At 63.2% G+C, this 23,090-nt stretch overlaps 3 protein-coding genes across 8 annotated transcripts; 2 read left to right on the top strand and 1 right to left on the bottom strand.

Moving 5' to 3' along the window:
* Positions 1 to 990: 990 nt before the first annotated feature.
* On the bottom strand, positions 991 to 3,752 carry DRD4 (dopamine receptor D4). Its single transcript, XM_055300739.1, is given in 5 exon segments — positions 991 to 1,352; positions 1,423 to 1,563; positions 1,566 to 1,990; positions 2,160 to 2,272; positions 3,486 to 3,752. Coding segments are annotated over 5 exon segments (1,149 nt in total). The 3' UTR covers positions 991 to 1,149.
* Positions 3,753 to 13,925: 10,173 nt separating this feature from the next.
* Positions 13,926 to 14,825, top strand: SCT (secretin). Its single transcript, XM_055301283.1, has 4 exons — positions 13,926 to 14,023; positions 14,225 to 14,326; positions 14,415 to 14,507; positions 14,600 to 14,825. The coding sequence occupies exons 1-4, from the start codon at positions 13,941 to 13,943 to the stop codon at positions 14,721 to 14,723; spliced, it is 402 nt and encodes a 133-aa protein (XP_055157258.1). The 5' UTR covers positions 13,926 to 13,940; the 3' UTR covers positions 14,724 to 14,825.
* A 1,158-nt stretch (positions 14,826 to 15,983) lies between these two features.
* On the top strand, positions 15,984 to 22,314 carry CDHR5 (cadherin related family member 5). 6 transcript variants are annotated; one of them, XM_055301037.1, is made up of 15 exons: positions 15,984 to 16,091; positions 16,182 to 16,357; positions 16,641 to 16,691; positions 17,860 to 17,952; positions 18,062 to 18,163; positions 18,272 to 18,382; positions 18,455 to 18,625; positions 18,976 to 19,066; positions 19,195 to 19,292; positions 19,370 to 19,570; positions 19,644 to 19,757; positions 19,831 to 19,918; positions 20,251 to 20,340; positions 20,849 to 21,012; positions 21,232 to 22,314. In XM_055301037.1, exons 1-15 carry the CDS (start codon positions 16,037 to 16,039, stop codon positions 21,649 to 21,651), a joined length of 2,025 nt encoding a protein of 674 aa, XP_055157012.1. In that variant the 5' UTR covers positions 15,984 to 16,036; the 3' UTR covers positions 21,652 to 22,314. The 6 variants fall into 6 exon arrangements, with proteins under 6 accessions (XP_055157012.1, XP_055157011.1, XP_055157010.1 ...); XM_055301036.1 differs by having other exon boundaries at positions 20,846 to 21,012; XM_055301035.1 differs by having other exon boundaries at positions 20,014 to 20,340.
* The last annotated feature ends 776 nt before the right edge of the window (positions 22,315 to 23,090 follow it).

The raw sequence follows: 23,090 nt of genomic DNA, 5'->3' as shown, positions 1-23,090 counted from the left end.
GCTGTGCACCTAGTCCCCTCCGGGGCCAGCGGGGATGGGACGGGGTCCCCAGCTCAGCCCCTGGGCACGTGCCGCTCACTGGCTCAGTCAGTCCTGCCCCCTGCGTACAGGTGACGACAAAGTGCCAGCAGTGGGCCGGCCGCGGTTGGGAGGTGGGCACAGCCGCCGGGCAGGGGTGATGGCACACCTCTGACTCCCTGCAGCGGCCCCCAGGTGCCCGTGGAGGGAGCAGCGGCCCAGCTCCGGGCAGGTGTCTGGGGCTCCTGCCTGTCCCTGCGGGGGACCCAGGGCGTCTGCGGCCACTGTCCTCATGCTTGGTGGGCACCAAGGTCCCAAGAGCTGCAGTCGCCACCAGAGCCAGGGTCCCTGGGTGCCCCCGGAGCCCTGAGCACTGCCAGGGGTGGGGAGGTGGTGCCGCTGTTGTGAGCTGGGGCCCCTCGGCCCATAATTGCTCGTGTTCAGGAGACAACTGCCTGGAAGCACAGACAGTGAGCGGCTGAGGGGCTGCCGCCGCCCCCTCCTGCCCAGGGGCAGCCTGGTGCCCCCTCCCCCCCCCCGGGGGAGGCTGCCTGGATGGGCCCACCCAGCGCGCAGCCCCATGTCCTCGCTCCTTCCACAGGGCCAGAGGGAAGCTGGCAGGAGCTGCGCTTAGCCAGGCGCAGCCTGTCCTCCCAGGGAAGGGGCAGCACCAGGACACTGCCCTGCGCTGCCCTGGACAGGCCTCCCCGCCCCAGCCCCACTGCGGGAGGAGCACTGGTGGGGGGAGGCCGCAGTGTGTCCAGGCTGTCACCGCGAGCCAGCCTGTGGGCAGCCTCTCCAGCTGAGTCCTGGCCTTCCCAAGGACGGCCAGCATGCTTCTGGAAGCTTCTCCGTGGGAGGGCCGAAGGGCCTGGGGCAGCCCCCCACCTCACCCTGGGGCAGGAACCAGCCTCCTGGGGTCTGTTCCCTGGGCTTCCGCAGGAGGACGAGGGGCCCAAGGGGGGTCTGGGTTTCCCGCGGAGCCCCCAGGCCGCCCCAGGTCCAGCCTTCCAGCAGGTGTTGAGGAAGGACCTGGTTCAATCAGCCGCACAGAGCCGCCCCCTCGGCGCCGAGGCCCTGCCCCCCAGGCCTGGCCAGGCCCTGCGGAGGGCGCGGGGGGCAGGGCCCCCCTCAGCAGCAGAGGCGAAGGGCCTTGCGGAAGACGGTGCGGAACTCGGCGTTGAACACGGTGTAGATGAGCGGGTTGAGGGCGCTGTTGACGTAGCCCAGCCAGGTGACAGCGCTGACCAGCCGCGGGGGCACGGGGCAGGCGGGGCACAGCGCCCGGGTGATGTGCACCACAAAGAAGGGCGTCCAGCACAGCAGGAAGGCGCCTGGGGGACGGGGCAGTGAGCGGGTCCCGCGGGCCCCCCCCGCCCCCCCCCCGCCCGGGCAGGCACCCACCGACCACCACGGGCAGGACCCTCATGGCCTTGCGCTCCCGGCCCGTGATCTTGGCGCGTCTCCGCTTGCGTGGCTGCCACGGGGGCTCCGCAGGGTCGGCGGCGGGGGGCGCGGCGGCGTCGGGGGCGGGGGGCGGGGGCAGGGGGTGGCGTCGGGGGTGTCATCGGGGGTGCCGTCCGGGCTGCCGTCGGGGCTGCCGTCGGGGGGCGGGGGGCCGGGGGTACCGTCGGGGGGTGGCGGGCCGGGGCCGCTGGGTCTGCGCGGTGTCCGGCCGTGCAGCTTGGCCCGACGCGCGGCCTCCCAGCGCCGCAGGCCCCGGAACGTGGCCCAGTAGAGCAGCAGCATGAGCGGGCAGGGCAGGAAGAAGGAGCACACGGACGAGTAGACCACGTAGTCGCGGTCCTCCAGGCGGCACACGGCGGGGTCGCGGCCGCGCGCGTCGTTGAGGCCGCACAGCACGGGCGCCGCCACCGCCGCCGACAGCAGCCACGTGGCGCCGATGAGCAGCAGCTGGCGGCCGCCCCCGCCCTGGCGGTTGTAGCTCAGCGGCACGGCCACGGCCACGAACCTGCGGGGGCGCAGTGAGGGCGGCGGGCCGCGGGGCGGGGCCTGGCGCGGGGCGGGGCGGGGCCTGGCGCGGGGCGGGGCGGGGCCTGGCGCGGCGCGGGGCGGGGCGGGGCCTGGCGCGGCGCGGGGCGGGGCCTGGCGAGGGGCGGGGCCGACGCGGGACGGCTCACCTGTCCACGCTGATGGCGCACAGGTTGAAGATGGAGGCGGTGCACAGCATCACGTCCATCGCCATGAGCGCGTCGCAGAGGCCGGGGCTGAACAGCCACACGCCGCCCTGGACCTGCGCCGCAAGGGGCCCGGGGTGGGGGCACGACACGCACGAGACCAGCCGGCCGCCCCCCAGCCCAGGAGCGCTCGCCGCCACCCGGGCCGCGCTCTGACGCCCAGCTTCCCGGGGGGCCGGAATGGGCCCGGGGTCCCGCCTGGCCGCCTTGCCACCGCGCTGGGCAGAGCCCCCCGTCCCCCTGGGAGGGCCCCCGGAGCAGGGGTGCAGGCGGTGGAGGACCCCAGTGTGATGCTGTGCTGGAGGCGGGCACCCCCTCCCGCAGGCTGCGGTCCTCCTGCCCCGGGACATGAGCCCCGCCGCGTCCCCCCGCCGCGGGGTGGCGAGAGTCGGCCTGTCTGGTTAAGCCCTGTCCCTGCGCTCGGACTCGACGGGTCCTCACTTTTGTGCCCTCATCTGTAAAATGAGGGTGACCATAGCACCACAAAACCGCCCTGAGAATAAATGAGTGAAGGGGTGCAGAGCCCCGCACGTGCCCAGCGCCCCCACCAAGGGCAACGAGCAGACAACCGCCCCCTCTAAATCCCCTGCCGCTAATTTGGGACGATTAGGAGCTTAAGGGCCGTCGCTGTGACGTCCGGCGGGGCTCGGGGGAGGGGCAGGCCCTGCGTGTCCTTGTCCTGCTAGTGACCCGGCGGCGCCCGCCTCGCCGCGTCCCCCCAGGGCGCTGAGCCCCTCCCGCAGCGCCCGGGCAGCGCGCTCCCGGCCCTGAGCAGCTCTTCCGCCCAACGGGCAGCAGCGCAGCAGGGCCGGCGGCGGGGGTCCCGCCAGGGCTTCGGGCCCGGCTCCCGGCGGGGGTAGGACGCCACCCCGTCCTTTGGGGTCCACTGTGAGGCGCGGGGGGCGCCCTGCTCCCTAACCCCGGCTCCTGGGGCCGCGTGCCCCTCCTGCTGTGGGCACAGCGCGTGTCGCGAGGGCTTCCCGGGGGCCCGGCCGCCTGCGCGCTCCTGCTCACGCTTGGCTGTGCTTTGTGCGGTGATGTGTGTCCCTGTGCCCCCGGGACAGCCGGGGCGGGGGGTGGCTCGACCCGAGTCTGCGCGTCCATCTGGCTCCCCGGGGAATGGAACCCCCGCCGGTGCAGGGGGGCGGCCCGACTGGCGGTGTCGCCCGTTTCTGAGCGCGCGGCTTGGAGGACGAGGACGTGTCGTTGGTAGGAGCCGCCGAGCAGGGCGAGGAGAGGGGGCGCGGGGCGGGCGCGGGGCGGGCTCACCTCGGAGTAGACGAACAGGGGCAGCACGAGGAGGGCGAGCAGGAGGTCGGCGGCCGCCAGGCTTACGATGAAGTAGTTGGTGGGCGTCTGCAGGGCGCGCTCGGCCGCCACGCTCGCGCACACGAGCGCGTTCCCCGCGAGCACGGCGCCGATGAGCAGCACGCCCCCCGCCAGCGCCGCCGCCGCGCCCGGTGTCCCCGGGATCCCCGCGCCCGGCCCGCGCCCCGCCAGCAGCCCGTCGGCGTCCGCGGCGCTGCGGTTCCCCATGGCCCCCGCCCGGCGGCCCGGCGGGCGCGCAGCCCCGGGACGGCGCCCTGGCCCCGCCCCCCGCCCCGCCCCGGGCGCCCCGCCCCCAACCCGCCTCCCCGGCCGGTCCCGGCGTTCGCGGGCCCCGCGCAGGTGGAAGGGGCGGCGCGGGGGGCGCGGGGGGCGCGGTGCCCCGCCGGGCTCGGGGTCCACGCGGTCCCGCCGCGCGACCGCTTCTCAGGGGCGGCCCAGGAGGCGCCTCCGGAGGGAGCCCTCCCCGCGCCCCGGCGCCCGTGCCTGAGCGTCCGCCCGCCTCGCCCGTGCGCCCCAGGCGGGCTGCCCTCCGCCGCCCCGACCCCGCAGGGCCCCCGGCGCCCGCGGCTCACTGCAGGGCCTTGGGCGAGACGGAGGAGGGCGCGCGGGGCCCGCTCTGGGAGCCCCGCCCCGCCCCGCCCACCCCGAGTCGCCGCTCCCCGCAGGCAGTCGAAGCGGGCTGCGCCCACCTGCCCACACACCCGGGCCCCGCGCAGGCCTGGGCGCAGCGGAGGCTCCGGGCCAGGTTCGCGGCGGCGCAGCGCGGCCGGGTGGGGCAGGTGGCGGGGTGGCCGTCCGCCGCGCGGGCTCACGCTGCGCTCCAGCCGGTTGCTACTGCGCGTCCTCATGGCCTCGGCTCCGGGGCGCGGGAGCCTGTCCCCGTTGGGGCCCACCCGCCGCGCATGGAGCCGCGTGCGCTCGGCCCTGGGGGGCAGCGGGGACGCGGGCGGGGGGGAGCGCAGAGCTCTTGCCAGGAACCCAGGAGCCTTCAGAGACAGCAGGGGACACCGGCCACCCCCTGGTGAGCCGCCCGGGTGTGTATGGAAGCAAGCGCCCTCGGGGGCTCGCCCTCTGTGCCCAAGGCTCCCTCTCAAATAAATAAATAAAATCTTAAAGAGAAAACAAGGATTCTGACCCCAAAATGCCATAATGAGGGTCACAAGGAGCAAAGTCCCTCCGGTCTGATGCAGGATAGGTGCGTGTCCAGGGGCATCTAGCTCCGAGGTGCATCCAGCGCCTCCTTCCCTGTGACCCACGGGTGCCGGACAAGGGAGGGGATGGTGCCCTCACAGGACAGACCCAAGGCAGGGCTGGCGCCCTGACTGCGGGTTACATGCCAAGCAGCGACTGTAGCCTAGCCTCTGACCCGCTTGCAGTTTCCTCTCTGTCCCCAGATGTCGGCCACCACTAAGCGGGAACAGGCAGTGTGGACCGGGATGGGATGTGTGCAGTGTAGACCTCTGACAAAGGGTGCAGGTCCACAATATACAAAAAGCTCCATCAAGTCATCAAGAAAAGACGGTCCAGTTTTTAACGAAGGCAAAGGTCCTGCAGAGGCACATTAGTAGACAGAGGGCTCCAGGGGCCAGTAAGCAGGGAGGGACAGCTTGACACCCCGTCATCGGGGAAATGGCAACAGAACTCACGGCGACTCGCCTCCACGTACTAAGATGGAAGGAGTCACATATGTGATGTGAAAATGCCTTCTCCCAGCTGGGACCTTGTCACTTCCTCCTTGACAGCAGATCCGATACCCCCCCCCCCCCGCCAAGCTGTGAGTCGGGGGCCCTTTCCGTTCCCTGCCCGGTGGGCCAGTCGCCTGAGCACTGTTTGTTGAAAAGACTGTGTCTCCGTTGGCTCGCTTTTCAGTTTCTGCCCCCAAAAGTCACTCGATCTTTGTGTGGGGCTCTTTTTTTTTTTAACCCTCGCCTGTGTTCCGTGAGCCACACGTCTAATGTCCGTCCTTGCAGAGTGACCTGCAGCCGTGACTCCTGCGGCCTCGTGGCCAGTGGGAACTCAGGCTCTGGGGCCGCAACCCTCGTTCCCGCAGGACTGTCCCGGCCGCCCTCATGCCTGGTCTGTGAGCCTGGCCCGGAGCCCCCGACTTGGGCACAACCCGCCTGCTGGGCATGTGACTCGGATTGCGCTGAATCTGTGCAACGAGTTTAGGGCGAAGTGACACCCGGGGCGCCGAGCCCCCCATCTGTGAGCACGTGTCTCCCTCTGAGGTCTCGCATCGCGTCCTTCATCTCCAGCCTACCGGGCTGCGCAGCCGAGGAGTTCGGGCTTCTGAGGGGCGGTAAATGGTTCTTTGGAGAAACGTCATTTCCGGGATCCCTGGGCGGCCCGGTCGGTTTAGCGTCTGCCCTCGGCCCAGGGCGTGATCCCGGGGTCCTGGGGTCGAGTCCTGCGTCGGGCTGCCTGCTTCTCCCCCGCCTCTGCTGTGCCCCTTGGTCATGCTCCCTCTCTCTTCCTCTCTCTGTGAAATAAATAAACTCTTAAAAAAAAAAAAAAAAAGAAAAAGGATCCCTGGGTGGCGCAGCGGTTTGGCGCCTGCCTTTGGCCCAGGGTGCGATCCTGGAGACCCGGGATCGAGTCCCACATCGGGCTCCCGGTGCATGGAGCCTGCTTCTCCCTCTGCCTGTGTCTCTGCCTCTCTCTCTCTCTCTGTGACTATCATAAATAAATAAAAATTAAAAAAAAAGAAAAAAAAAGAAAAGAAAACATAATTTCCAGTTGTTCACTGCTAACGTGTAGAAATACAGTCTTGGGGTGTTGACCTCATGCCCTTTGTTGTTGCTAAAACCCATTAATGCAAGGATTTTTCTTTTTTTTAGTTTTTTTCAGAATTTCTACATAGACGATTACCTTATGAGTAGAAACCACTTTATTTCTCCTTTTCTTATCTGGATGCCCCCCCTCCCTCCCTCCCTCTGTTCCCCTTATTTCAGCAAATGGAACTGAACATGATGTCGCTGGAGCGCCGAGCGCCAACATCTCCGCCCCGTTCTCCGCTTTCGGGGAAACTTCGGTCTCAGCACCAAGCGCCCTGGCAGCTGTGGGTTTCCCTTCCTCCTTGGGTTCAGGGAATTCCATCCTTGGGTTCCTGAGAGGCCGGGCCTGAGCAGGTGTCACATCGTCTGCCCGACGCGGCTGGTGTCTCCCCTGCGGCCGCTGCGGGCTGGACTCCACTGGCAGATGGCGCCGCGGGCTCCTGGGCCCCAGGGCCTGCCCCGTCCACGGGGCGGTTGCAGGGTGGGGGGAGCAGCGGCGGCTCCCTCGGGGTCGCTCCCACGCAGATCGGAGTGGGATCCACGCGGCCTGGGAGCCAGCAACCTGTCACCCAGATCCTGAGCTTGGTCTCAGGCCAGGTTGGGCAGCCGTCGTCGCGGGCACGGGTCCTCCAGGACCTCAGCCTTGGGGCCCAAGGGCTTTTTTTTTTTTTTAAGATTTTATTTATTTATTCATGAGAGACACACACAGAGAGAGGCAGAGACACAGGCAGAGGGAGAAGGAGGCTCCATGCAGGGACTTGGGACTTGATCCTGGGTCTCCAGTGTCATGCCCTGGGCTGCAGGTGGCGCTAAACCGCTGTGCCACTGGGGCTGCCCGGCCGAGGGCTTTATGTTCCCTTAGGGACCCTTCAAAAAAGATTGTATTTATTATTTCAGCGAGAGCGACAGTGAGAGAGACAGAGTGAGAGAGAGAGAAAGAGAGCGAGAGGGAGAGAGAGCAACAGCGACAGCGACAGAGCGAGAGAGAAAGCGAGAAAGGGAGAGAGCGAGAGTGAGCGAGAGCCAGGGAGAGCGAGAGAGAGAGAGAAGGACAGAGAGAGCGAGAGGGAAAGGGAATGAGAGAGAGCGAGAGGGGGAGAGCGAGAGTGACTAGCGACAGCGAGAGACAGAGAGCGAAGGAGAGAGAGGGAGAGAGCGAGAGAGCAGGAGAGCAACAGCGACAGAAGGAGAGCGAGAGAGCGAGTGTTGAAGGCTCCGGGGTCATGGGCTGTGTCTCTCCGCTCACTTCTGGCCGCGTGGCTCTGCCGACGGCTCGTAGGCCTCGGGCCCAGAGTCCAGGCTCCACTAAAGGCGAGTGAGGGAATTAGGGGCGATGGCACTGGTGGGGCTACACAGTTGAATACATCATTTTGTTTTTTAAGTCTACTTTTTTTAGTAAGCTCCACACCTACTGTGGGGCTTGAACCCATGACCCCGAGACCAAGAATCTCATGCTCCCCTGACTAAGCCAGCCAGGCATCCTCGAGGATGTATTTTTTAAAATTCGTAGAACCAGGCATCATAAAGAGTAGACATAGTAGTAAACTAAACTTCACAAAAATGTGATCCCAGGTATGCAGACAAAGGCTTTGGTGATGCTCAATAAAGGATGCAGAGCTGGGCAGCTCAGCCTGACACAAGGGTCCCCGAATCCCAGCCAGAGCCTCTGGACGTTAAAAGCTGGGATGTGCAGCCTTGAGGAGCACTCCATCCTTCTGGGACTGATGAGGATGTCCACGACCCTCCAGAATAGGACAGAAGCTGGAGCTGTCACGCTCGTGCTGACACAGGTGAAGCAGGTGTTGGAGCTGTTTTGTGACCATTTCCTGCAGGGTTTTTTTTTTATTATTTATGATAGTCACAGAGAGAGAGAGAGAGAGAGAGAGAGAGAGAGAGAGAGAGAGGCAGAGACACAGGCAGAGGGAGAAGCAGGCTCCATGCCCCGGGAGCCCGATGTGGGATTCAATCCCGGGTCTCCAGGATCGCACCCTGGGCCAAAGGCAGGAGCTAAACCGCTGCGCCACCCAGGGATCCCCTTCCTGCAGGGTTTTATGGGGTGTGTGGAACACTCAAGACACTATTTATTTGGCTTGCAAAAGTCGTTCAATAGTCTAAGAATCTCTCCTTAGTCAACAGAACAAGAAGACAATATCAGCAAAGCTGTAGAAGATTCTTTTTTTTTCAAGATTTTATTTATTTATTCATGAGAGACAGAGAACTACAGGCAGAGGTAGAAGCAGGCTCCTCACAGGGAGCCCGATGTGGGACTCAATCCCCGGACCCGGGATCATGCCCTGAGCCAAAGGCAGACGCCCAACCGCCGAGCCACCCAGGGTCCCGCTGTAGAAGATTCTGAACAACCATTATCCAAGGAGATACATGACATTTGTGGCACCGTCCATCCCACGACAGGGAAATACCCATTCTTTTCAGATAGATACGGAGCATTCACCAAGACAGACCATATTCTGCATCAGAAAAGAAAGTTTAACACAGTTTTTAAAAGAATGGAAATCATAAAAAGTATGTTCTCTGATCACAAAGGAATTAAATTAGAAACAAACAGAAAGGGGTCCCCGGGTGGCTTGGCGGCTGAGCATCTGCCTCAGGTTCAGGGCGTGACCCAGGGGTCCTGGAATCGAGTCCCACATCGGGCTCCCTGCACGGAGCCTGCTTCTCCCTCTGCCTGTGTCTCTGCCTCTCTCTCTCTCTCTCTGTCTCTGATGAATAAATAGCTAAAACCTTTTTTTAAAAAAGAGAAACAAACAGAAAGTTAACAGGGAAATCTCCAAAAATTTTGGAATTAACACAACCTTAGAGATAATCTATGGGTCAAAGGAGAAGTTGGAAAATATTTTGGAAAATGAAAATACATCATATCACAATTTTTTAAAAAAAGATTGTTATTTATTTATTTTTTTTTTTTTTTTTAAATTTTTATTTATTTATGATAGTCACATTGAATGAGAGAGAGAGAGAGGCAGAGACACAGGCAGAGGGAGAAGCAGGCTCCATGCACCGGGAGCCCGATGTGGGATTCGATCCCGGGTCTCCAGGATCGCGCCCTGGGCCAAAGGCAGGCGCCAAACCGCTGCGCCACCCAGGGATCCCTGTTATTTATTTATTTGACAGAGAGAGTGTGCCGGCAAGGAGGGGTGGTGCTGGGCAGAGGGAGAGGGAGAAGCAGGCTCCTCATGGAGAAGGGAGTCTGATACGGGACTCGATCCCAGACCCTGAGATCATGACCTGAGCCGAGCGGAGGGCAGAGTGTTCACCAACTGAGCCACCCAGGCGTCCCCGTCATGTCAAAATTTATGGGTTGGAGCTAAAGCTATACTCAGGAAAATTCACAGATTAACTACTTTACTTAATTTGAAAAGAAGGATGGTCTCAAATTAATGCAAAGTAGATCCAAAGAAGAAATACCGCACGATCCTATTGACTGATGCAGAAAAAAACACCTGACAACATTCAACATGCACTCGTGATAAAAGTGCTTAGCAATCTAGAAATTGGAGGAACTTTCTCAACCCGAGGAAGCACGATGAAACCCCGCAGTGGGCACGATGCCTCAAGATGCAAGGCTGAGCGCCTTCCACCTGAACTCCGGAACAAGGCGGGGGGGGGGGGGGGGGGGGGGGGGGGGGGGGGGGGGGAGGGGGGGGGGAGCGGGGCTCTCTCCGCCCCATTCAGCGCTGTGCTCCTATCGCCCTAGCCAGCCCTAGCCAGCGCGAGCGAGCAATAGGCAACATGTAACAATAGACACCCAGGTTGGACAGGGAGGAGGAAACCGCCTCTGTTCACAGACAACATGACTGTCTAAGTAAAACCCCAAGGAAACTACGAAAGCTCCTCAAACTAGTGAGTCAGCTTAGTGGGAGAGCAGGATACAAAGTTGACGATAAAGCCCAGCAAGGAATAACTGGAAGCCAAAAGTAAAAAGTAAAACACAACACCATTTACAACAGCTGTAATAACACATGAAATATATAGAAATCTGACAAAACATGTACAGGGTCAGGGCGCCTGGGTGGCTCAGTTGGGGAGGCGTCTGCCTTCGGCTCAGGGCATGGTCCCAGGGGCCTGGGATGGAGCCCCACGTGGGGCTCCTTGCTCAGTGAGGGGTCTGCTTCTCCTCCCTCTGCCTCTCCCCCACCTTATGTGCACATGCGTGTGCACTCTCTCTCTCTCTCAAATTTTTTAAAAGGCTAAAAATTGGGACACCTGGGTGGCTCAGCAGTTGAGTGTCTGCCTTCAGAATCCGGATCGAGTCCCAGATTGGGCTCCCTGCATGGAGCCTGCTCCTTCCTCTGTCTGTGTCTCTGCCCCCCCCCATATGTCTCATGAATAAATAAATAAAATCTTTTAAAAAAATAAATAAAACTATAAGTTAAAAAAATTAAAAGTTAAAAATGTTTTCCCCTTATAGAATGGGAGAAAATATCAGCAAATCACATTTTCAGCAAATGACTTGTACACAACATATATAAAGAACTCTCAGGGATCCCTGGGTGGCGCAGCGGTTTGGCGCCTGCCTTTGGCCCAGGGCGCGATCCTGGAGACCCGGGATCGAATCCCACACCAGGCTCCCGGTGCATGGAGCCTGCTTCTCCCTCTGCCTGTGTCTCTGCCTCTCTCTCTCTCTCTGTGCGACTATCCTAAGTAAATAAAAATTATAAAAAAAAATACTTTAAAAAAAAAAGAACTCTCAGAGCTCAACAATTACATCACAAGAAAGAAAACTCCAGGGGATCCCTGGATGGCGCAGCGGTTTGGCGCCTGCCTTTGGCCCAGGGCGCGGTCCTGGAGACCCGGGATCGAATCCCACGTCGGGCTCCCGGTGCATGGAGCCTGCTTCTCCCTCTGCCTGTGTCTCTGCCTCTCTCTCTCTCTCTCTCTCTCTGTGTGACTATCATAAATAAATAAAAATTAAAAAAAAAGAAAGAAAACTCCAGATCAATATCCCTCCAGTAGCATTTTTTTTAAAGGATTATGCACTATGACTATGACTAACTGGGGATTTATTCCAGGAATACAAGGGGAATTCAACAAACAAAATTCAATCAATGTAATACATCACATTACTAGAAAGAGGGGAAAACCCATTTAATCAACTCAACAGGTGCAGAAAAAGCATTTGATGAAATCCAATACCCTTTTATAATAAAAAAGACTCAATAAACTATGAATAGAAAGAAACTTCCTCAACATGGTAAAGGACATCTATAAAAAACCCACAGCAAACACCACACTCAATAGTTGGGAGACTGAAAGCTTTTTTTCCCTAAGATCAAGACAAAGACAAGAATACCCAGTTTTGCTGCTTCTCTTCATCATGTGCTGGAAGTTCTAGCTAGAATAATTAGGCAAGAAAAAGAAATAAAAGGTACCCGGAATTGGAAGGGGATAAGTAAGCTATTTCTATTTGCAGATGACATGGTCTAAGGCATAGAAAATCCAACAAAACAAAACCCTACTACAGCTAATAAATACATTCAGCAAAGTTGCAGGATATGAGATCACTATATTTCTCTGCGGTAGTAATGAACAATCCAGAAATGAAATTAAGAGGGCAGCCCAGTGGCCCAACGGTTTAGCGCCGCCTTCGGCCCAGGGTGTGATCCTGGAGTCCCGGGATCGAGTGCTGTGTCGGGCTCCCTGCATGGAGCCTGCTTCTCCCTCTGCCTGGGTCTCTGCCTCTCTCTGTGTGTCTCTGTGTTTCTCATGAATAAAAAAATAAAATAAAAAAGAAATTAAGAAAATAATTCATTTGTAACAGTATCAAAAAGAATAAAATACTCAGAAGATAACCCTCTAGGGTCCCCTCTGTCTTCGGGAGCTCTATAGTATCACTCAAAAATTACTATCATTCAATACATTTTCTTTGCTGCCCACCAAAAAAGTAATTAATTAAAATACTCAGAAATAAATTTAAGCGGGGCGTCTGGGTGGCACAGTCAATTGGGAGTCCAGCTTGGGTCATGATCTCAGGGTCATGTGATGAAGCCCCCAAGCTGGGCTTTTTTTTTTTTTTTAAGATTTATTTATTTATTTATTCAGAGAGAGAGAGAGACAGACTCCACGCAGGGAGCCCAACGCGGGACTCGATCCCAGGTCTCCAGGATCACACCTCAGGCTGCAGGCGGTGCTAAACCACTGTGCCACCTGGGCTGTCCCAAGCTGGGCTTTATACTCAGCTCAGAGTCTGCTTGGGATTCTCTCTCCCTCTCCCTCTGCCCCTCCGACTTGTGCTGTCTCTCTCTCTCTCTCTCTCTCTCTCAAATAAATAAATAAATCTTAAAAAAAAAAAAAGAAATTTAACCAAGAACATGAAAGACATGTACACTGAAAGCTACGAAACATTGCTGGGGAAGATTAAAGCCGATGATGTTCATGGCTTGGAAGACTTCATATTGTTACGATGGCCTTTCAAAACCCCGTTGCCTCTTTTTTTTTTTTTTTTTTAAGAAATGTTAAAGCCAACCCTAAGTTTGTATGGAAGTGTACGTAGGGAACCACAAATAAAACAATTTTGAAAAAGAAAAACAAAGTTGTAGGACTCAAAGCTCCTGATTTAAAAACTTACCACAGGGGTGCCTGGGTGGTTCAGTGGTGGAGCCGCTAACTGTGGCCCAGGGCGTGACCCGCGTCCCGGATGAGTCCCACATCGAGCTCCCCGCAGGGAACCTGCTTCTCCTGCTGCCTGTGTCCCTGCCTCTCTGTCTCCATGAATAAATAAATAAAATCTTTAAAAAAAAATCTTTTGTGCATCAAAGGTCACTATCAAGAGAGTGAAAAGAAAACTCACAGAATGGGAGAAAATATTTACAAATCACATATGTGATAAGAGTCTAGTACCCAGGGGCGCCTCGGTGGCTCAGTGGGTTCCCCCAGGGGAGCGGGAAGGAGGGGGGGCCAGGAGGGGAGGCGCGGGCACAGCTGGAGGCCTGAGCCTCCTTCCCGAGGCTGGAGGCCTGAGCCTGCGCCCTGAGTCACTCCTGCTTGATCGACCGGGGGTCAGGTCAGGTCAGGCTTTTAAAAACCAGTACTGATGAAATCCTTGACCAGAAAGTGCGAACTAGTAAATGAAGTTGTAAACTAGTAGTTCTTAAAAAAAAAAATAAATTAAAATTAAAATAAACTAGTTCTTGTGTTAAACTTTACATTTACTTCTTAAAAGACTGTATTTAAGTTTTTATCTATTCATTCATTTAAGTCCTCTCGACACCCAACCCGGAGATCAGGAATCGCACGTCCTATCCGCCCAGCCCGCCGGGCGCCCCACACTTTACGTTCATTTTCAAAGAGTCAGTGGGACGCGCTCCTGCCCGCGCGGACCCTCGGCTCCGGGCGCCCTCCCTGACCCCCGCGGGCCCCCAGCCCCCAGCCCCGAGGGGCGCCGACGCGGCGGTGCGGGCGGGAGGCCAGCCGGGCCGACAGCTGGGGGGGCGGCCCTGACCTTCCCGGCGATCGATGCGGCGCGGCCGGGCTGCGCGGAGCCGGGCGGGGGAGCCGGGCGGGGAGCCGGGGCGGTGCTCCCCCCACCCCCCGGGCGCTATAAAGGGGCCGCGCTCGCTCCGGGCGCCGCCGCCTCCGCTCCCCGCGCCCACCGCCGCCCACCATGGCCCTCCCGGCCCCGCCGCTGCTGCTGCTGCTGCTGGCGCTGCTGCCCCGGGGCCCCGCCGCGCTCCCGGCGCCCCGCAGGTGAGCCCCGGGCCGGACCCGCCCCGCCTCGCCTCGCCCCGCCCCCTCCCGGCCGCGACGGCCCTGACCGCCCCTCGCCCCTCCGCCCCTCGCCCCTGCACCTCTCGCCCCTCCTCCCCTCGCCCCTCGTCCCTCCTCCCCTCGCCCCTCCGCCCCTCGCCCCTCCGCCCCTCCGCCCCGCGCCCCTCCGTCCCTCCGCAGGGCCCCGCGGCACTCGGACGGCACGTTCACCAGCGAGCTCAGCCGCCTGCGGGAGAGCGCCCGGCTGCAGCGGCTGCTCCAGGGGCTGGTGGGGAAGCGCAGGTGAGGGCGGGGCGGGGCTGGGACGGGGTGGGGGGGACGCCTGGCGGGGGCAGCCCCAGGACTAACGCTGGTCGGGGCGGGGGGGCAGCGAGCAGGACGCAGAGAACAGCACGAGCTGGACCACGACCCCCGACGGCCGCCTGTGCCTGCGCTGGCCCGACTCGCCCGCCCTGCGCGCCTGGTGAGCACCTGCCCTGGACGGGGGGGGGTGTGAGGGGTGCTGGTGACCCGGAGGCCAGCTTCCCGCTCCCGCCTCACCCGCTGTGTCCACAGGGTGCCCCTGAGGAACCCCCTGGATCAGGCCTGGGCTCCCCAGCCGCCTCCCGGAACCGGGTCTGGGGCCTCGTTTTCAGAGCCGGCCATCCCTGCTGCCCAGGTGACACGGAGGAGGCCTTGAGGAAGAAGGGACCTGCCATGGCCGCCGCCCGGAGCCGACTGGGGCCTGGACGGGAGGGGGCAGGGGATAGGTTGTAATTGTCACCAATAAAGAGGAATTCAGACGGTAGCCCTCTGAGCTCCCTCTGCGCTGTCCCCCAGGGCGGGGCTGGCAGGACCAGGCCACCACAGGCTCCAGGACTGTGGCCACACCCAGTGCCCTTTATACCTAGGAGCCCGTGGGTCGCCTCACCTCCCTTCTGTCTCCTGTCCCGTCGCCTGAGCTCCCCAGAGACCCATCCGCATCCCTGCCAGCTACTCAGCAAACATTCGGGGGCTCTGGGGGGGCACAGGACACCTGCCCTGGAGGCCCCGTGTCACAGTGCCAGCCGATGGGGGGACCTGGGGGGCAAGGAGGCTCAGGCCGGGCAGGAAGAGGTGACGGGCACGGGTGCCACCAGGGGCCCAGGAGTGCACCCCAGGGGGAGGCCGCGAGCCTGGCTCCTGCTCCTGGCTGTGTGGTCTGAACCTGTGCAGAGGGGGATGACACCCCAGGGGAGCCACGGAGGCAGTGCTGACACAGGCAGGGATGAGGCCAGGAGCCAAGGGCGAGGAAGCGGAAGGGCCACACCCCCCACTGTCCCTGCGTTGGGGGGTCCTCTCCCCTGCTGCCTAGGGCTTGGGGGCCCTTGGGGTAGGGCGGCAGGGGCCAGGGCCCAGGAGCCTGGCAGGGGCCAGGGCCCAGGAGCCTGCCAGGGACCCCTGAAGACCCGGGCTCCCCACCGAGCTCCCAGCAGCCTCCAAAAGCACTGCTGCCCCCATCCCTGCCTTTGGAGGAAGTGGGGTGTTTCCAGCACAGGCAGGGGCGACCCCAGGATACAGACTGTGCAGGGAGGGGAGGTGGGCCTGGAGGGAACACCCAGGGTCTGACTTGGCTCCAAGATGATTCTGGAAGGAGAGCCCAGGGGAGGGGTGGCCGGGGCTGGGGGGAGGGGTGGGTACAGCAGACACGGGAGCCAGGCCTGGGCCCCCAACCCCTGCCCGGCTGCGCCCACCCAGCACAACCCAGGCCCTGTGCAGGCCCATGTTGCCCGAGCCGGGAGCCCCCATGGCTATGGCCCCCGCACGTGGCCCAGGGCCGGTGGGCAACCACGGGACGCCCCCTCCAGGCAGCTGGCCAGGCCTGGGCGGCCGGCCGGCGGGAGCCCCCCTGCTGGAGGCTGAGGCCTGTAAAGGATCACACCGTGGGGCGGTGCCTGGCGGGGCAAAGGTTGCCCGCTGAGCCGCCACCCGGCAGCCAGCTGCGCACAGGGTCGGGCAGCGCGGCCCACGGAGATGGGGGCTTGGGCCCTGCTGCTGCCGCTGCTGGTGGCCACAGCGCGGGCCCAGGGTACCTGCGGGGCGGCGGGGGCAGTGGGGGCGGTGGGGGGGCGGGGGCTGGGGGGTGGGGGGCACTGAGCCTTCCCCTCCCGCTCTCCAGTCTGCGCCGTGAGCAACAACATCTTCGAGGTCCAGGAGAACACGATCCAGAGCGGGCCCCTGGTTCACATCGACGTCCCTGCGGGCCAGCAGGTGACCCTCGGGTCATCGTCCACCCCCTTCGCCTTTCGGATCCAGGGGACTGAGCTGTTTCTCAACGTGACTCCTGACTATGAGGTGCAGACGGGGGGGCCGGGTGGGGCCCCGCATGGGGCAGCTGAACAGCGGGCGCGCTCCTCAGACCGGGGCTGTCCCGGGCTCGGGGTCTGTCTGCTCGGGGTCCGTCTGTACTTCGCTGGCCGCCCGGCCCCTCCATCATCCATGGACCCCTTTGGGGCCTCCAGGCTTGGTGACGCCCTGGCCCCAAGGGGCGTAGGGCCATTAGGGGCTGGAGCTGCCCCTGGACTAAGCGTGGACGCCGGGGACCCTGGTGACCACCCAGCCCCTCTCTGCCCCCCAGGAGAACACCCTGCTGGAGGCGCACCTGGAATGCAAGAGTGGCAACACCGTGGTGAGTACCCCCATCCCCTGCCCCTGGGTCGCCGCCCCCACCCTATGACATCACAGCTCTTGGGCTTGGACCTCTGCACTCTGTTCTGACTGGTCCAGGGCCCCGCCCTGGGGACCTCACCCTGTGTGGTTTCCAAGTGTCGCTCCTGGGCTGGCGCCCCCACTTCCTCCCGCCCAGACTGCCCCGAGGTGCAGACTCCCCAGCACAGAGGCACCTCGCCCAGCCGGTTCCCTCGACCCCACCCCCTCCCCGCACCTCTCTCCATCGTCAAGTCCGTGGGCTCTGCCTGAAGCTGGACTCCAGACCAACCAGGGCCTTGGCCACCAGCATCTCCCTTCCGGAAACTTCCAGCTGGCTGCTTGCTCCCCTCCCGGCCTCAGCCAGTGCAGTCTCAGTGCGGCAGGACCACCATCGGGCCCAGCCAGAGGCGCATCCCCGCCCAGCGCCCCGGCTGCTCTCCCACTCAGAGGCAAGGCCAAACGCCCCGGGCAGCGGGCAGCGCCGGGTGCCCGAGCCCGAGGCCACTCCAGCTGCCCTTGAGCCCTCTCCCCAGACGCACACCTGCCTCCCGCTGTTGCCCCTTGGCCTTTGCTCCAGGACCACCTTCTCAAGGGGCCCCTGACCACTCTGTCCTGAGCTGCAAGCCCGGCCCCCACGCACCTGCCGGCTTGCCCACGGTCCCCGGTCCTTCCGGTTTTGTCGTCATCTGCAAAGGGACTCGTGGGCATCACGTGACCCCCGATGCCCACCCTCCCCACAGTCACGGAGCCGCCAGCAAGGCCCACCCAGAGAGGCCGCCAGCTACTTCTCTCCAGCATCTGCCCCTCCGGCCCTTCCTCTCTAGTGTGTTTATTGAAGCAATCTCTCCCCACAATGTGGGCCTGAACTCCCACCCCGAGATCAAGAGTCACCCCCTCACCCCCTCCTCCCACTGAACCAGCCGGGTGCCCGTCCCAAGCCTCTTTCAACCTATGGGTTCCCCTTCCTCTCTTCCTTTCTCCTCGAGAATTATTTTTGAAGCGATTTGCTCATTTCACCGTGGTTCTCACCTGGGATTGGCGGCGCCCCAGCCCGGCCGGTAGCCAAGTCCTTCGCCGAGCACCTGCCGCCCCCGGGCTCGTGGCGGCCCGTGTGTGTGATGCAAGGTGCTCAGGCCGTGTCCCCGCAGGTGACCCAGCTGAGGGTGATTGTGTTTGTGCTGGACGTCAACGACAACCCACCCAAGTTCCCCTTTGAACTCAGGGTGGAGGACGTGCCTGAGGTGAGAGCCGGGTGGGGGGCGAGGGGCCTCAGAGCAGGGCTAGTGGCCTGGGCCTTGGCCTGGGGGACCAGGGGTCGAGGGTGTAGACACCACTCCCCTCCATCCCCAGGACAGTAAAGTGAACACCACTGTCATCCCTGAGACGGAACTGGAGGCTCAAGATCCCGACAAGGATGACGTCTTGTTCTACACCCTCCAAGAGGTGACCCCGGTCAGTGTCCCTGACCCCCACGCCAACTCCAAACCCTCCCGTCGGCAGCCCCTCTCCGTGTCCCCCAGGGTCTCAGGCTGAGTCGCGCCCCTCCCCCCGCCTCCCCAGGGCGCCGGTAGCTTCTTCTCCTTGCTGGGCACCAACCTGCCTGCCCTGCGGCTGGACCGGCCCCTGGACTTCTACAAGTGGCAGAGCATGAGCCTCCTGCTGCTGGTGCGGGTGAGCAGGCGGGACGCCCCCCGCTGCCCCCAGCCCCCGCTCGCAGGCCTGACCCCCGCTGCGCTCCCGCAGGACACACAGGAAGAGAACGCCCAGCCCAGCCATACGGCCACAGCCACCCTGGTCCTGGATGTGCGGCCCGCTGACCTCCGGCCCCCCTGGTTCCTGCCCTGTGCCTATTCAGACCTTTATGTCTGCATCAACGCTGAGTACCAGGGGGCCGTCCCCACAGGCCACAGACTGGTACTGGAGGTGGAGGGGGCGGGGGGAGTGTGGGCTCGGGGCCCTGCGGCCGGGCCAGAGCCCCTGGGGACCCGCTGAAGTGGGCCGCCTGCCCCAAGAGGCACCCCAAGGTGCCGGGAGCAGCAGGGCGGACGCGGGCTCCAGGCCCCCACGGTACCGATCTCGTGTACCGAGCGCAGCCTCTGTGTGACCGCTCCCTGTCCCTCCTGGGGCCCCGTCGCTCAGATCAATCCGAGGTCTTTGCGCAAATTCACCCCTACGGGGCATGCTCAGCAGCCATGTGGGGAATGGGGGCTGCGCTGGGCCCCACTTGGCGGCCCCAGGTGTCTCCCCTGTCCCTGCTCCTGCAGCCAGCCCCCCTTGTCCTGCGTCCGGGGCCCATCTACGCCGTGGACGGGGATCGGGGCGTCAACCAACGTGTCCTCTACAGCATCGTGACAGGTGAGTGCGCGCCAGAGCCCTGCCTCTGCATCCTGGACCCGGGGGGACTTGCCCGTGGGCAGAGCCAGTGGGGGCCCCAGACCTCAGGCGGACGGAGCGAGAGGCCTCACCTCCCCCTATCTTCGCAGGACAAGATGATGGCACATTTGCCATCGACGCCGACTCGGGCAACCTCACCATGACCAGGAGCGTCCCCAGCCCAAAGACCTTCACGCTGCTGGTCAAGGTGGGCACCCTGGCCAGGCCTCCATGGGGCCGGGGCTTCGAGGACCTGCTGGTCGCTGAGGCCTCCCCCACCCCCAGGGTGAGCAGTCAGACGGCGCCCGCTACTCGGTGACCTGGGTCACGATCGAGGCCCGAAGTGCCACCGGCAGCGTGCCCCAGTTCCTGCAGAGCCGCTACTATGGCACCGTGGTGCGCAACTCTGCAGTGGGCGTGGAGGTCCGAGATGCAGCCAGCCCCTCCCTGCCTCTGAGGGTCTGGGCTCAGGACCCCGACTTTCCGGTAGGCACCAGCCCCTCTGTGGGGGGAGGATCGGGGGGCAGCCTGGGCCCAGGGCTCACTGCACAGTGTCCAGGACCTCAACTCCGCCATCACGTATCGCATCACCAATAACACCGACTTCCGGATGGATGGCGAGATCGTGCGGACCGCCGCCCGGCTGACCCAAGAGGGGGTTTCCTATGCAGAGGTAAGGGTGGGGGGCACCCCCAAGGGGGGGCAACGGCGGGGCGTGTGAGGGACCAGCCCCGCTTCTGCTCCAGGTTGAGGCCATGAACACCGTGACGGCAGGCACTGCCCGCTCTGTGCTGGAGATACAGGTGCTGGAGCCTCAGGAACCCGCCCCCACAGGTGAGCCCGGCTGCTCGCCCCGGTGGGGGGCGGGGGCTCCCCGGGGCGGGTCCGCTGGACAGAGGCGAGCCCGGATCCTGTCCCTGGCCCCCCAGGTTCATCAGGGCCCCCAGAAACCCCCACACCCCCAGGGGCTGGAGGAACCACCAGCCTCTCGAGCAGCACTACCTCGGAAGCCCCCAGGCCCCCGGGGCCCTCCCAGGGACCCTCTACGACCAGCTCTGGGGGAGGCGCTGGCCCACATCCCCCCACAACCACAACTCTGAGGCCACTGGCCTCATCTACGCCTGGGGGGGCCCCCAGTGTGGGAACCAGCACCTCCCTCCCATCAGCCTCACCCAGCGGGGGCTCAACACCAACACCGGAGCCAGGAACCTCTCAGCCGCTGGCCCCTGACCCCAGCAGGACCCCCCAGCCCTCAGGTAGCACCTCCCGCTTACCCTAGTCACCCTCGGGGTGGTCCCTGGGGGTCCCGGTAGGGCAGAGTCTGCCCGGGGTGGCCCAGCACGACCACGCTGACAGTGAACTCCCGAGACAGCCTGCTCTGGGCCGGGCAGGGACAGGCCCCGGGTGCCCCCGACTAGGCAGACCGGGGAAGGTGTCCGGAGCATGGGGCGGGAGCCAGATTCGGGGTCCGGGGGACCCCGCGATTCCAGGCCTTCCGTGTACCGGCCCCAGCACTGCCTTCATGGCCTTCCAGGGTGCTGGACCCCTGGCTTCCACTGGGAGCTGGTGGGCACTGACGCCCGCCCGCCCGCCCTGCCTCCTGCAGCGCGGCCTCCCCGACGGCCCCTGGGAGCAGCCAGCTCCTCGGTCGGGGGGTGAGTAGTGCCCTTCACCAGAGCCTCAGCTGTCACGTCAGGGGGTGCTGAGCCCGGGCGGGCGGCGGGGGTGCCGGGTGCCTGCAGTAGCCAGTGGCCTTGCCAGCAGGACCCGCGGAAAGCCAAGCTGAGGACCGGCGCTTCTCCGCGGTGGACATGGCGGCCCTGGGCGGGGTGCTGGGCGCGCTGCTGCTCCTGGCTCTGATCGCCCTCGTTATCCTGGGCCACAGGCAGTTCGGCGGGCGGCTCAAGTGCTGCTCGGGAAAAGCCCTGGTGAGGCCTGAGCTGGTGGGGGCAGCCCCGAGGGCCCACGGGGGAGGGCAGGAGGGGGGGCCGGCGGACGTCCCAGCCCACGGAGTGCGGAGGCAGACACAGCAAGGAAAGGAAGGGCCAGCCCGCGGCCCTGTCCCCCGGGACGGCTCCGGGGACAGTCCCAGCCCCAGCCGGGCCAGGGCCTGGGTGATACCCTGACCGTCCCCGTCTCCCCGCCAGGACCACCAGGCGCTGGCCTTCGACAACCAGGCCTTCTCGGACCCCCACGAGGCCAACTGGGCGCCGGCTCTGCGCGCCTCCCCCGGCCCTACGCGGGCGGGGCCCCCCGAGCCCCCCGAGCCCGCGCCCCGAGAGGCCTCTGGCTCCGCAGCCGCGGGCCCTGCCCCCGGCGCCCCCGAGGCGGCCCGGGATGGAGGCAGCCCCGCCGCCGTGAGGTCCATCTTGACCAAGGAGCGGCGGCCCGACGAGGGCGGCTACAAGGCCGTGTGGTTCGGGGAGGACATCGGGGCCGAGGCCGACGTGGTGGTCCTCAACGCGCCCGCCCCCAACGCGGCCCGCGCCCCCGACTCGGGCAGCGAGCACAGCGGCGACGGGGACGACGAGGACGGGGAGCCTGGCGGGGGCTCCACCTACGTCTAGCCCGGCGCCCCCCGCCCCCCGCCCCCCGCGCCCCGGCGCACAATAAAGTCACAGTGTCCAAGCTCGGCCGCGCCCCCCCCCCCCCGTCCCCCGGCAGCTCCGCGTCCCGCTTCCCGTAAACCACCTGCCTCCGCGGGACTTCCGGGCTGGAGCCAGCTGGCGGCCCAAGTTCCTCTCCCGGTGTGACCGCGGTCGCACCCTGCGCGGCGGGGGCCCCCCTTCTTTGCCTGGGGGCCGAGGGGCCCCCCTCGGGAACAGTACTCTGGAGGGCAAGGTCCCGGGCCTGCGGGGCGCAGCGGCCGCAGGGGTGACAGAGCCCCTCTGGGGGCCTCCTCAGGGGGGGGACCTCCCTGACCCTCGTGGGTCCTCCGCGCTTTTCCTGATGAAAAGGCATCCCCAATGCCCTTCCAAATGTCTTAGTCTTAGGGGCATGTGAATGTTCTTGTCTGGATAATTCTCATTAAGAATCCAAAAGCCGGGCAGCCCCGGTGGCGCAGCGGTTTAGCGCCGCCTGCAGCCCAGGGCGGGACCCTGGAGACCCTGGATGGAGTCCCACGTCGGGCTCCCCGCATGGAGCCTGCTTCTCCCTCTGCCTGTGTCTCTGCCTCTCTCTCTCTCTTTCTGTGTGTCTCTTATGAATAAATAAAATCTTAAAAAAAAAAATAATCCAAAAGCCACCGAGTGGGGGCGCCTGGCTGGTTCCGTCGGTTCCCTGGGGACACTGGATTTCTGCTCAGGTCGTGATGTCAGGGTCCCAGGATCCAGCCGGGGTGGGGGTGGGGGTCCGCACTCAGGGAGAAGTCTTCTTGGGGACCCTCTCCCTCTGCCTGCCCCCGCCCCCAGCCCCCCAGTCTGCAGCTGTCTCTCAAATAAATATTTTTTTAAATTTTTTTATTTATTTATGAAAGTTACACAGAGAGAGAGAGAGAGAGAGAGAGGCAGAGACACAGACAGAGGGAGAAGCAGGCTCCACGAACCGGGAGCCCGAAGTGGGATTCAATCCTGAGTCTCCAGGATCGCGCCCTGGGCCAAAGGCAGGCGCCAAACCCGCTGCGCCACCCAGGGATCCCTAAAAAATAATAATCCCAAGAGGCCACCTAGATGGCCGAGTTGGTTGAGCATCCCACTCTGATCTCAGCTCCGTTTTTTTTTTTTTAAAGATTTTATTTATTTATTCATCAGAGACCCAGAGAGACGCAGAGACAAGGGCAGGAGGAGAAGCAGGCTCCCCGCGGGGAGCCCGATGCGGGACTCGACCCCCCCGGGGTCAGGCCCGGAGTCCGGGGCACTTCCGTCTGTGGACCGGCCAGTGGGCTCCACTCTGGGCCCCCTCTACTTAACACTAAAAGAGAACCTGAACTATAGGGCTGCCACTTGCCCCACGTCCTCCTTCAACACCCACTTTCCTGGAAAAAAAAGTCTGGTTCTGTGTGGGGTCT

This window comes from Nyctereutes procyonoides, unplaced genomic scaffold (assembly GCF_905146905.1).
Source record: "Nyctereutes procyonoides isolate TBG_1078 unplaced genomic scaffold, NYPRO_anot_genome, whole genome shotgun sequence".
In the NCBI taxonomy this organism is placed as follows: Eukaryota; Metazoa; Chordata; class Mammalia; order Carnivora; family Canidae; genus Nyctereutes; species Nyctereutes procyonoides.
Note: the sequence above shows the minus strand (reverse complement) of the source record. Positions and strands in the feature narration are given on the sequence as shown.

Coding starts and splice junctions, on each gene's coding strand:
- CDHR5 (XM_055301034.1), top strand. CDS start 16,037: ATGGGGGCTTGGGCCCTGCTGCTGCCGCTGCTGGTGGCCACAGCGCGG. Junction 16,692..17,859: donor GCAAGAGTGGCAACACCGTG/GTGAGTACCCCC, acceptor GTGTCCCCGCAG/GTGACCCAGCTGAGGGTGAT. Junction 21,013..21,231: donor GCTGCTCGGGAAAAGCCCTG/GTGAGGCCTGAG, acceptor TCTCCCCGCCAG/GACCACCAGGCGCTGGCCTT.
- SCT (XM_055301283.1), top strand. CDS start 13,941: ATGGCCCTCCCGGCCCCGCCGCTGCTGCTGCTGCTGCTGGCGCTGCTG. Junction 14,024..14,224: donor GCGCTCCCGGCGCCCCGCAG/GTGAGCCCCGGG, acceptor GTCCCTCCGCAG/GGCCCCGCGGCACTCGGACG. Junction 14,327..14,414: donor GGGCTGGTGGGGAAGCGCAG/GTGAGGGCGGGG, acceptor GCGGGGGGGCAG/CGAGCAGGACGCAGAGAACA.